Source organism: Ranitomeya variabilis, chromosome 5 (genome assembly GCF_051348905.1).
Source record: "Ranitomeya variabilis isolate aRanVar5 chromosome 5, aRanVar5.hap1, whole genome shotgun sequence".
Lineage (NCBI taxonomy): Eukaryota > Metazoa > Chordata > Amphibia > Anura > Dendrobatidae > Ranitomeya > Ranitomeya variabilis.
The window spans coordinates 423,325,771-423,339,866 of record NC_135236.1 but is presented as its reverse complement, the minus strand read 5'-3'; the positions used below and the strand labels follow the sequence as shown (position 1 = coordinate 423,339,866).

The window sequence follows — 14,096 nt, the reverse complement described above, 5'->3', positions numbered from 1 at the left end:
GAAAGGAATTATAATAGCTTTGCATCTGAGCTTAAATATAAAATGTATACTATGCATATTTTATGAGAAATACACGAATGATCATGAAGAAGACACTGTTCTATTAGTAAACTCTATCATTAAAAAGTTTAAAGGATTATTCCCATCTTCACAGATGGATATTTTCAGATACTGCTTGTAGGTACAAGCAATTTTGGAATTTACTATCGTGTTCCACACGCAGCTGTTAACATATTAAATGCTGCTGTCAATCTCAGACAGCAGCATTTAACATGCTCGCGCCAGAAGTGTGTTATTAATCCCGCCCGTCGTCACCTATGTCACATGACCACCGGCCACCGTTGAGTTGGCATGACAACCCGGGGTCTGCAGGAGGATCATGTGATTGTCATTGCCGAATAGCTATGAGCACCACCCAGCGGTCGGCACTCATAGCAAGTGAACATTTCTCCTAAACAGAGCAGGGCTGAAGCCCTGTTGTGTGTAGCACAAGCTATCAGATGATCACAGCTTCTAGTCTCCCATGGAGACTATTGAAGCAAGTGAAAAGTTAAAATAAAAGTTTTAGCAGGCTGAGGGATGACAGCCCCCCCTTTACTTGGATCGGAGACCCCGCGGCATGACGTGGTATCCCGATCATTACCATGGTGACCCAATGTCGTCATGATGACATACAGGTCATCAGAGCTAGGAAACTTGCTGATCATGCACAGTGCATGATATGCAACTTTCTCTGTCAGTGCAGAGTTGACAGTTTGTACAGCACAGGGATGCTGCTGCATCCCCATGCTGTACAAGCAATCAGCTTGCAAAAAATGATAGTTCCATAGCGGGACAAAGTAAAAAAGTAAAAAAAAAACTAAAAAATGTTTTTTTAAATCATTGTAAAATTATTTAAAAAAAATCAAAAGGTATTGTATCCATAAATAAATATGATACAATATGTATGAAAAATAGAAACAATAAAAGTACACATATTTAGTATCGCCACATCCAGAATGACCCTACTTATAAAACTGTCCCACTAGCTAACTCCTTTAGTGAATACCATATTAAAAAAAAGGGCAAAAAACAATGCTTTACCGGTGAACAAAAAGTGGAATAAAACGCGATCAAAAAGACGGATATAAAAAAAAATGGTACCGCTGAAAACGTTATCTTGTCATGTAAAAAACAAGCCATGGTATAGCTCCATCAGCGGAAAAATAAAAAAGTTATAACTCTCAGAATAAAGCGATGCAAAAATAATAATTTTTTTCATAAAAGTTTTTATTGTATAAAAGCGCCAAAACATAAAATAAACAATGTAAATGTGGTATCTCTGTAATTGTACTGACCCGAAGAAAAAAACTGCCTTACCAACATAAAAACCCAATATGAATCTGGTATCGCTGTAATCGCACCTACCCAAAGAATAAAGTCGCCTAGTCACTTATAGCACATGAAAAATGGTGTAAAAAATAAATAAATCCAATTCTTCACCTGCTGTTAATTTTTTCATTCTGCCTCCCAAAGATCGCAGTTAGGCACGGCACACATTTATCCTGTACTCTGCGCTGAGCGCTTGCTGGTTTCCATGTAAAACTCTGAAATAGAGACAGAACCTCTGGTGGAAAATTCCCTATAATGAGGGAGATGGAGGCACTGTGGACGTCATCTGATCAGTGATCCGGTGGTGTCAGTCTTTTTAGGATTGCATAAAAGTGCCGTCATACACAGTTTTATGCACTTATGAAAAGAAGGACACTGCTGAACAGAGGCCAGACAGACTCCAGAGTAACTCTGCTGCCTCAGAGTTACTTACCCAAAGTAAGTGGTAAGCGAAGAGCGCCGGCTAAATGTAATCGCAAACTTTATGTAAAATGTTCCAAATAAAAGCTTCAACTCAATCCACAAAAAAAGAAAGCCCTCACTCAAGTCTTTCATCTGTTAACGGAAATATAAAGGGCTTCCATGTTACTGGTAGCACAAAGGCTCTGGAAAAGCTCCTCACTCGCGAAAAGAAATCCAGTGAATTCTGCGCTTCCAAATCCAAATGCCCCCTCCCTTCTGAGCCCCACAGTGTATCTAAACCATATATAGGGTCCACGTTTGGCATTTCTGAAGCGAAGAAAGATCGCCTAACTTACGGGTGCATGCCTCCAGAAGCACGTGCTGGGCATAACGTACTGGTGACTGCAATGTACTGGTGCGTGCATCATACTGGTCAATACAGCATATTGGTCATTACCACGGCAGATTGAAATTTTCACTCAGCAACATTGATTGCTGCTTGTTTCTTGAAAATACCCATGGAGTCAAAATCGTCACTACACCTGTAGACCAATTCCCAAAGGAGTATAATTTTCAAACTTGGGTCACTTGAGGAGGCATTCTGCTCTTTTAGCAATTAGGAGATCTGTATATGGAGTCTGCAAACTGTTCTAGAAACATCTGCGCCCCAGGAGGCAAATAACGCTCCATTCCTCCTGAGTCTCTCTGTATGGCTAAGTAGTAGTGTACAGCCACATATGCGGTGTTGCCACGTTTAGTAGAATTTGTGGGACAAATTTTGGTGCCATTTTTACCCACTTTTTGTATGAAAATGTAAAATCTGGGGCCAAAACTAAATTTTGATGCTAAGGCTGTTTTCACACATCAGTTTTTTGCCATCAATCACAATCCGTCGAATGTTGAAAAAAACGGATCCGTCGCAGATTGTGAAAAACTGAGCGACGGATCCGTTTTTTCACCAGATCCGACTAGCTGATCCAGTTAATTGGATCCTAAAAAAATCGGAGCATGCGCAGTTAAAAAAAATGGAATCCGTCGCCGGATTCCATCATTTGACGGATCTGGCGCCATAGGCTTCCATTCTAGCAAACGACGGACGGAAATGGATCCGTTGTTGTCCGTTTTCTCGACAGACATAAAAAACTTTACTATGTCTGTTTTCTCCAGCCACCGGAAAAACAATTTTCGACGGATCCGGCCAAAAACGGATGAAACGTGAGGCCATCCATCGCAATCCATCGCTAATACATGTCTATGAGAAAAAAATGGATCCAGTGGCAACTTTTGTCGGATCCGGTTTCTTCAAAATTTGCCGGATTGAGACTGACGGCAAAAGACTGATGTGTGAAAGGGGCCTAAAAATGTAGACATTTTTTTCTTCACTGCACAATGGTAAAAAATTCTGTGACACACCCGTGGTGTCAATATAATCACTGCAACCCTAGATTAATTGAGTGGTGTAGTTTATAAAATGGGGTCAGTTATGTGGGTTCTGCTGTTCTGCCACCTCTTGGGCTCTCCCAGTGGGTCATGTCACTTGCAAACCATAACAGAAAAATCCGGCACTCCTTGCCTTCTGAGCTTTGCACTGTGTCTGAAAAAATGGACCTAAGTTTGTTGTAAAAAAAATCTTATTACCCCTTAGAAAAATTAAAAACTTGGCCCTAAAACAACATTTTAGTGGTAAAAATGTAATTTATTCTTTCTTCACTGCTCAGTGGTATAAAATGTGAGGCACATGTGGTGTCAATATGATCACTGCACCTCTAGATGAATTCATTGGGCAATGTAGTTTGTAAAATGAGTTTACATATAAGGGGTGTCATGATCCGTTCCGGGGTTTTGTCCTGTCTGCCCTTTTCCCGGACGGATGATATCAAGGGTTAACTTTGTTCTGCCTCATTCTGGGTTCAGGTTTGCTATTTAGCTCCGATGCATCCTGCTGGCGGTGTCAGCTATAGTTCTGCCTTCGGCGTGTGTACCTTACTGTGGTAGATCTTGATTTGTCCTGCTGTGATCCCTGACTTGCCCCATGTCTGTTGACTCCCTCTTTCTGCCCTTTCCCAGTGTTTCCCTGTAAGTTTGTTTGAGTCCCTGGTTTTGACTTGGCTTGTATTCGGACTCGCTTCTGCCTTCTGTCTTTGTCTTATCCGCTTCCAACCATTGCTGAATCCCGTGGCTTGTTCCTGACCACGTGTACTTCTGCAACCTCTGGTACTTCTGCTTCTGACTGTTTTTTGACTCGGCTTGTCTGACCACTCTCTCGCCACTTGGTGGCACCTGTGCTGCTGCTCTGTGGTGCTACTCTGTGTGTGCAGCCTCACTTTCCTCACTAGCTCCCCCTGGTGGAAGTTGCACTATACTGCACTGCAGCAGCATTACAGGGGTTTCCGTTGTTCTGGCACCTCAGGGGCTCTGCCAATGTGACATGGCACCCTCAAACCATTCCAGCAAAATACTGTACTCCAATATGGCACCTCTTCCCTTCTGAGCTTTGCACTGTGCCTCAAAAGTTGTATTGCACCACATATGGGGTATTGGCATACTCAGCATTTGTGAAAAAGCAAAATTTGGAGCTAAAAATAACATTTTTGTGAGGAAAATGTGATTATATTATTTTCATGGCTCAATGTTATAAACTTCTGTGAAGCAACTGGAGGTTCAAGGTGCTCACCACTAGTGTTGAGCGATACCGTCCGATACTTGAAAGTATCGGTATCGGAAAGTATCGGCCGATACCGGCAAAGTATCGGATCTCGCCGATACCGATACCCGATACCAATACAAGTCAATGGGACTCAAGTATTGGAAGGTATCCCTGATGGTTCCCAGGGTCTGAAGGAGAGGAAACTCTCCTTCAGGCCCTGGGATCCATATGAATGTGTAAAATAAAGAATTAAAGTAAAAAATATTGATATACTCACCTCTCCGACGCAGCCTGGACCTTACCGCTGTGAACCGGCAGCCTTCTTTGCTTAAAATGAGCGCGTTCAGCACCTTCCATGACGTCACGGCTTCTGATTGGTCGCGTGCCGCTCATGCGACCGCCACGCGACCAATCAGAAGCCGTGACGTCATCCCTCAGGTCCTAAATTCCTAGAAGGGAATTTAGGACCTGAGGGATGACGTCGCGGCTTGTCAGAGGGTGAGTATATCCCTATTTTTTATTTTAATTCTTTATTTTTTACATGGATATGGATCCCAGGGCCTGAAGGAGAGTTTCCTCTCCTTCAGACCCTGGGAACCATACACTGGGAACTTCCGATTCCGATTCCCGATACCACAAAAGTATCGGATCTCGGTATCGGAATTCCGATACCGCAAGTATCGGCCGATACCCGATACTTGCGGTATCGGAATGCTCATCACTACTCACCACACATCTAAATACATTCCCTGAGGGGTCCAGTTTCCAAATTATGGTCAATTGTGGGGGTTCCCACTGTTTAGGCACATTAGGGGCTGTACAAATGGGACATGACATCCACTACTGATTCCAGGAAATTTTACATTCAAAAAGTCAAATGATGCTCCTTCCCTTCTGAGCTCTGCCGTGCACCCAAACAGTAGTTTTCTCCCTCATATTGGTTATCAGAATACTCAGGAAAATTTGCATAACAATTGTATGGTGCAATTTCTCCTGTTACCCTTATGAGAATGCAACATTTGGAGCTAAACCATATTTGTGGGGAAAATTAGATTTTATTTATTTTCACAGCTCAACGTTATAAACTTCTGTAAGGCACCTAAGGGTTCAATGTGCTCACCACACATCTAGATCAGTTCCCGGAGGGGTCTAGTTTCCAAAATGGTGTCGCTTGGTTGGGATTTTCACTGTTTAGGCACATCAGAGGCTCTCCAAATGCGACATGGCGTCAACCAATTGTTCCAGCAAATTTTGCATTCAAAAAGACAAATGGTGCTCCTTCCCTTCCAATCTCTGCTGTGCGCCCAAACAATGGTTTTCTCCCTCATATGGGGTATCGGCATGCTTAGGATAAATTACACAACAAATTTTGGGGTCCATTTTTTTTGTTACCCTTGTAAAAAAAAAAAAAAAAATTTGATCTGAAGTAAATTTTTTTGTGAAAAAAAGTTAAATGTTAATTTTTTTTTGCACATTCCAAAAATTCCTGTGAAGCACCTGAAGGGTTAATAAACTTCTTGAATATGGTTTTGAGCATCTTGAGGGGTGCAGTTTTTAGGATAGTGTCACTTTCGGGTAACTTCAAATGTGATGCTTTCCCTAAAAAATGGTTTTGTAAATTTTGTTGGAAAAATGAAAAATCGCTGGTCAACTTTTAACTCTTATAACTTCCTAACAAAAAACAAATTGGTTCCAAAATTGTGCTGATGTAAGGTAGACATGTGGGAAATGTTACTTATTAACTATTTTGTGTGACATATCTCTATGATTTCAGGGCACGTTAATTCAAAGTTAGAAAATTGCGAAATTTTCAAAATTTTCCCGAAATTTCCATTTACCTCATAAAGTGACAGTGGACAGAATTGTAAAACTTGGCCTGGTCGTTAACGTGCAAACCTCCTTCAGGGACAAAGGGGTTAACTAACCAAAAATCTGGCAATAAAATCATAGGTCCAGTTCCCTTAAACTCACAAATTGAATAAAAATGCTGGGGAAAGTTTCATCACACACTTCTCCTGCTACTACAGCCATTGCAGGAGAAATGTTACATTATTACATATGCAACCCATTCAAAGAAATGGATAATCACGCAATGTACATGTGCCAGAACTAAAATCACTCTCCACTTTGGCTTTTGAAAGTGGATCCACAAAATACAACACTCAAAAATACACTAAAAGTATAACAATAAAGCTCATTGAAACCCACTAAATTTAATATTTCCTTTAGCTTTCCACATAACTACCCATACCAGCTAGTTGTGCAGGCTGAAAGACAGCACATGATTGCCTGCTAATAGATTCTCATAATACAACCTAGAAAAAAAATGTCAACAAGCTGTATGGTAACTCAGTGATGCAACTCCTTTGCCGCCACATTAAGCTGCTGCACAAAAGAACTCACCTCTTTTGCCCCTGCCAACAGGTATGCATTTACATTTATCTACTATTATAATGGTAATCTCTGTACAGTAAATATATATTTATTCAGAAACAAAGATAATACAGCTTACAACTGGTATTTCATATAGCTTAGGATCTTAGCTTCTTATCTGTCAGCTTGCAAAGTGAAAGCATACCTCCCAACCGTCCCGGATCCCGCGGGACTGTCCTGATTTTGACAGTCAGCCCCACGATCCCGGGAGGGACATTAGTTGTCCCGCACTACGTGCCTAGGGCGGGGACAATGCAGGGGGCGGCACCTGAGCAAGGTTTGTGGCTGTTTTTTTTTTTTTTATATAAAAGTTGGGTCACCTCCCGCCCCGCCCCCCCCGCCATCGCCCGCATCCCACCCACCCTCCTTGAAGACAACACTCACCCTGCTCCAGCGATGGCTGGTCTCGGCTTCTGCAGCGCTCCTGAATGAGCGGTCACATGGTACCGCTCATTTAAGGTCATGAATATGCGCATATTCATGACCTATAATAAGCGGTATCACATGACCGCTCACCCAGGAAGAAGGTGCTGAGCCAGGAGTCGGGACACAGCGCGAGAGGGATTACCGCGTGGTGAGGAACAGGTAAGTATGAGGGATGGGGGACAGGGTAGGGGGGATGAAGGAGGACGGTAAGCCGCGCCGTCGCCATTCAAGATGGGAGCGGGGGGGGATATGAGCCATTTGTCATACAGGAGGGGGAAATATGAGCCATGCATAGGGTGGGGGGGAAATATGAGCCATGCATAGGGTGGGGGGGAAATATGAGCCATGCATAGGGTGGGGGGGAAATATGAGCCATGCATAGGGGGGGGAATATGAGCCATACATACAGGGGGTTGTAATATGAGCCATACATACAGGAGGGGGGTCAGTATACAGTATTAAGCATCATGTGGGATCATTATACAATATGGAGAACTGTGTGGCCATTATACAGTATGGAGCATCATGTGCAGTCATTATACAGTATGGAGCATCATGTGCAGTCATTATACAGTATGGAGCATCATGTGCAGTCATTATACAGTATGGAGCATCATGTGCAGTCATTATACAGTATGGAGCATAATGTGGGGCCATTATACTGTATGGAGCATCATGTGTGTTCATTATACAGTATGGAGCATCATGTGCAGTCATTATACAGTATGGAGCATCATGTGCAGTCATACAGTATGCAGCATCATGTGCGGTCATTATACAGTATGGAGCATCATGTGTGTTCATTATACAGTATGGAGCATCATGTGTGGCCATTATACAGTATGGAGCATCATGTGCAGTCATTATACAGTATGGAGCATCATATGCAGTCATTATACAGTATGGAGCATCATGTGCGGCCAGTATACAGTATGGAGCATCATGTGCAGTCATTATACAGTATGGAGCATCATGTGGGGTCATTATACAGTATGGAGCATCATGTGCGGTCATTATACAGTATGGAGCATCATGTGCGGTCATTATACAGTATGGAGCATCGTGTGTTCATTATACAGTATGGAGCATCAGGTGCGGTCATTATACAGTATGGAGCATCATGTGTGGTCATCATACAGTATGGAGCATCATGTGTGGCCATTATACAGTATGGAGCATCATGTGTGGTCATCATACAGTATGGAGCATCATGTGTGGCCATTATACAGTATGGGGCACTGTGTGGCCATATTTTTTTGTTTATAATTATTGTATATGAAACAGTGTGATCGGCAGTGCTAAATGGGTGTGGTTGGGTCGTGGATATGGGTGTGACTAATTATGAATGGGTGTGGTCAGAGGCGTGGCCTAAAATTTACCGCGGCACGCTTCACGCACCGCAAACTTTGTCCCTCTTTCCCATCTTCAAAAGTTGGGAGGTATGGTGAAAGTAAAATGTGCTACACACACACTGAACTTCCTGGTTCTTTTTTTTTTTAACAATGCTTTAACTGGCAATATAACACTATTGCTGGAGACAGAAACTAATGCACTATTAAACAGTAGTAAATACTAGTTGATGCAGCATACACAATTACGGCCGGGGGCAAACTTGCGAGTGTGATGCGAGAAACTTGCGCGAGTCTCTCGCATCAATACCTGGTACTGCCGCCGGCGGTCGGACCGGAGCGTGCGACTGCATGTATTTCTATGCAGCCGTATGCTCCGGTCCAAGTGCCGCGGCAGCGCCAGGCATAGATGCGAGAGACTCATGCGAGTTTCTCGCATCGCATTTGCAAGTTTGACCCCCGCCTAATAAGCATTATTTCAACACATTGTAACCCTTTTTATTTAATTCATTTCTTACATTTGCTCAGAATGTGCATTATACAGATTACTCCAATATGAGGTCTGGTAGGGCTTCCACGTTAGTGACTGATAACATTTGTCAATGGAAGATACTGTCTGCCCATCACTTTCATATCCGTGCATGTCCACCATGCAGTCAGCGGGGGGTGCTATAATAAGAACAACATAGTCATCATTAGTATAAAACACCTGGCTAAGGCACAGTATTATTATTACTATTATTTTCTAAAGCACCATTAATTCCGTGGTGCTGTACATTAGACGGGGTTACATCAAAATACAAATATCACTTACAGTAAACAAAACTAACAATGACAGACTGATACAGAGGGAAGAGGACAGTAGAATCCATTCCATAAAATGCAGCAAGGGAAGCTGAGGGCACCACTAATATAGTGGGATCCCTAACTACACACCTAAACTAAGCATGTACTGTATGTAAGAAAAGAATTGTGTAAAGCGGTCAGGATCAACAAATGTAATAAATAACCAATACTTTTTTTTTTCCACAATATGAACACACATAATAAAAACAATTAAAAAGCCAAAAAGGCTTAAATACAACATAGGATGAGTCTACATAAGAAGCAACACCCATCTTCTAATGTGCACGCTGAAGTAACCCACAATAATGCATTAAACCGTATAAATATGGAAAAGCATGGAGAAAATGACAATAATCTAATCAGTCCAAGATGCATATACTGTACTCATATAAATATCTAAAGAAGCCATAAGATTCACTGACATATATATTAGGTACCAAAACAGTAATGTGGCCAAAAATAAATCAATAATTAACTCATGAATAATATATAAGCATGCAATTCTGTTTATAACAGACCTAAGAGAAATTGTCTAGAAAAAAAATCCAGGGTAAAGAATCAACCAAATAGGTAACTTCATGCAATGATGGGACCTGTATGCGACAGCCGGGACATTAGGAGCAGGAACTGTTCCTGCTTATTATGTATGTCTTTGTCTGTTCATGTTGGGTAAATAAATATATTTTTGGGGATATTTATAGCATTTGGTGATTCCGACTGCTTTACACACTTCTTTTCTTGTATAAATATATAAAATAAGTTATATATATATATATATACATATATATATATATATATATATACTTTGGCATGTAAACGTTTGGGCACTCTGGTCAAAATTACTGTTATTGTGAACAGTTAAGCAACTTGAAGATGAAATGATCTCTAAAGGGTCTAAAGCTAAAGATGATACATGTCCTTTGTATTTTAGGCAAACAAAAAATACATATTGTCATTTTTTACATTTTAAAAAATTACAAAAAGGAAAATAGGCCAGTGCAAAAGTTTGGGCACTCTTGGAGATTTGTGTGCTCAGATAACGCTGACCATGGTTTTAGATCTTAACTAGCCTGTTAGGGCTATGGCTTGTTCACTATCATCGTTAGGAAAGGCCAGGTGATGCAAATTTCCCAGCTTTATAAAAACCCAACCTCCTCTAACCTTATGCCAAAAAACAGCAGCCATAGGTTCTTCTAAACAGCTGCCTAGCACTTTGAAATTGAAAATGGTGGAGGCCAACAAAGCAGGAGAAGGCTATAAGAAAATAGCAAAGCATTTTCAAGTTAGCCTTTCCTCAGTTCAAAATGTGATTAAGAAATAGCAGTTAACATGAACAGTGGAGGTCAAGATAAAGTCTGGAAGACCAAGCAAAATTTCAGTGAGAGCTGCTTGTAGGATTGCTAGAGAGGCAAATGTTATGATCCCTAGTGGCGGAGGATCACAAATAGATCAGCAAGTGATTAAACTAAGGACGAGCTCTAGGGAGATGGCAACTGGACTGATCGCAAATCTGAACCTATCCAAAACAACTAGAGGTAGCCGGTGAACGTGCCTAAAAAATTCTTAGACGTCTCGAGCCAGCCTGAGGAACTAGCTACCCCTAAAGAGAAAGAAAGACCTCGCTTGCCTCCAGAGAAATAATCCCCAAAGATATAGAAGCCCCCAACAAATATTAACGGTGAAGTAAGAAGAAGGCACATACATAGGGATGAAATCAGATTCAGCAAAAGAGGCCCACTAGTAGTAGAAAGCAGAAAATAGAGCAGGGGTCTATGCGATCAATAAAAAACCCTTACAAAATATCCATCCTGAGATTTCAAGAACCCACACACCAACTAACGGTGTGTGGGGAGAAACTCAGCCCACTAGAGCAACCAGCAAGCGAGGGAATTACATTTTAGCAAGCTGGAACAGAAAACATGATAAACACTGCTGATCAAAAAATGAGCAAACAAAACTTAGCTTATCCTGGATGGACTGGGAGCAAGGTAGTCAGAAGGAATCTGAGTAGCACTGATTACATCGACAGCCGGCAACAAGTGGAAGTAAAACAGAGCTATATAGGAACCTCCCAGAGGATAACGAACCAGCTGATAGCCAGAGACCAGCAGGATAACAAACAAAGCCACCAGGGGGAGCCCAAAGCAAAAGTCACATCATACCACCAGTGACCACAAGAGGGAGCCCGGAAACAGAGTTCACAACAGTACCCCCCCCCTTAAGGAGGGGTCACCGAACCCTCATGAAAACCCCCAGGGCGATCAGGATGAGCCACATGGAAGGCACAAACCAAATCGGCCGCATGAACATCAGAGGCGACAACCCAAGAATTATCCTCCTGACCATAGCCCTTCCACTTGACCAAATACTGGAGCCTCCGTCTAGAAACACGAGAATCCAAGATCTTCTCCACCACGTATTCCAATTCTCCCTCAACCAGCACCGGGGCAGGAGGCTCAACCGGAGGAACCACAGGTACCACATACCTCCGCAACAACGAGCGATGGAACACATTATGAATAGCAAATGATGCCGGGAGGTCCAGACGGAATGACACAGGGCCAAGGACTTCCAGAATCTTATAAGGACCGATAAACCGAGGCTTGAACTTAGGAGAGGAGACCTTCATAGGAACGAAGCGAGAAGACAACCACACCAAGTCCCCAACGCGAAGTCGGGGACCCACACAGCGACGGCGGTTGGCAAAGAGCTGAGCCTTCTCTTGTGACAACTTCAAATTGTCCACCACATGATTCCAAATCTGATGCAACCTATCCACCACAACATCCACTCCAGGACAGTCAGAAGGCTCCACCTGACCCGAGGAAAAACGAGGATGAAACCCCAAATTACAAAAAAAAGGAGAAACCAAAGTAGCAGAACTAGCCCGATTATTAAGGGCAAACTCGGCCAGCGGTAAAAAAGTAACCCAGTCGTCCTGGTCAGCAGAAACAAAACATCTTAAATAAGTCTCCAAGGTCTGATTAGTTCGCTCGGTTTGGCCATTCGTCTGAGGATGGAAGGCCGACGAAAAAGACAATTCAATGCCCAACTTAGCACAAAAGGTCCGCCAAAATCTAGACACAAACTGGGATCCTCTGTCAGAAACAATGTTCTCAGGAATCCCGTGCAACCGAACCACATTTTGAAAAAACAGTGGAACCAACTCGGAGGAGGAAGGCAACTTAGGCAAGGGCACCAAATGGACCATCTTAGAAAAACGATCACACACCACCCAGATGACAGACATTCTCTGAGAGACAGGGAGATCTGAAATAAAATCCATGGAAATGTGCGTCCAAGGCCTCTTCGAGACAGGCAAAGGTAACAGCAAACCACTGGCACGAGAACAGCAAGGCTTCGCCCGAGCACAAATTCCACAAGACTGCACAAAGGAACGCACATCCCGCGACAAGGAAGGCCACCAAAAAGACCTGGCCACCAAGTCTCTGGTACCAAATATTCCAGGATGGCCCGCCAACACCGAAGAATGAACCTCGGAGATGACTCTGTTGGTCCATCTATCCGGGACAAACAGTCTCTCCGGTGGACAGCGGTCAGGTCTATCCGCCTGAAACTTTTGCAGCACACGTCGCAAATCTGGGGAGATGGCAGACAAAATCACCCCTTCTCTAAGGATACCAGCCGGCTCTGAATCTCCAGGAGAGTCAGGCACAAAACTCCTAGAAAGAGCATCAGCTTTCACATTCTTCGAACCCGGCAGGTACGAGACCATGAAATCAAAACGAGAGAAAAACAACGACCAACGAGCCTGTCTGGGATTCAGCCGCTTGGCCGACTTGAGATAAATCAAATTCTTGTGGTCAGTCAAGACCACCACACGATGTTTAGCTCCCTCGAGCCAATGTCGCCACTCCTCAAATGCCCACTTCATAGCCAACAGCTCCCGATTACCGACATCATAATTCCGCTCGGCAGGCGAAAACTTTCTTGAAAAGAAAGCACATGGCTTCATCACAAAGCCATCGGGGTTTCTCTGCGACAAAACAGCCCCCGCTCCAATCTCGGAAGCATCAACCTCCACCTGGAAGGGAAGTGAGACATCTGGCTGACATAAGACCGGAGCCGAAGAAAACCGACGCTTCAGCTCCCGAAAGGCCTCCACAGCCGCAGAAGACCAATTAGTCACATCAGAACCCTTCTTGGTCAAATCCGTCAAAGGCTTAACAACGCCAGAAAAATTAGCTATGAAGCGACGGTAAAAATTAGCAAAACCCAAGAACTTCTGAAGACTCTTAACAGATGTAGGCTGCATCCAGTCATGAATAGCCTGAACCTTGACTGGGTCCATCTCAATAGTAGAAGGAGAAAAAATGAAACCCAAAAAAGAAATCTTCTGGACTCCAAAAAGACATTTTGAGCCCTTCACAAATAAAGCATTGTCACGTAGGACCTGAAAGACCATCCTGACCTGCTTAACATGAGACTCCCAATCATCCGAAAAAAACAGAATATCATCCAGATACACAATCATAAACTTATCCAGATATTCACGGAAGATGTCATGCATAAAGGACTGAAAGACTGAAGGAGCATTAGAAAGTCCAAAAGGCATCACCAAGTACTCAAAATGGCCTTCAGGCGTATTAAATGCAGTTTTC

At 42.9% G+C, this 14,096-nt stretch overlaps 1 protein-coding gene across 2 annotated transcripts in view; it reads right to left on the bottom strand.

Moving 5' to 3' along the window:
- Positions 1-14,096, bottom strand: part of MYRFL (myelin regulatory factor like) — a 365,303-nt gene that overhangs the window by 204,796 nt on the left and 146,411 nt on the right. For both annotated transcript variants that reach the window (XM_077265271.1, XM_077265272.1), the window contains one exon: positions 9,147-9,297. In XM_077265271.1, the coding sequence (XP_077121386.1) occupies positions 9,147-9,297 (151 nt within the window). The remainder of the gene's footprint in view (positions 1-9,146; positions 9,298-14,096) is intronic.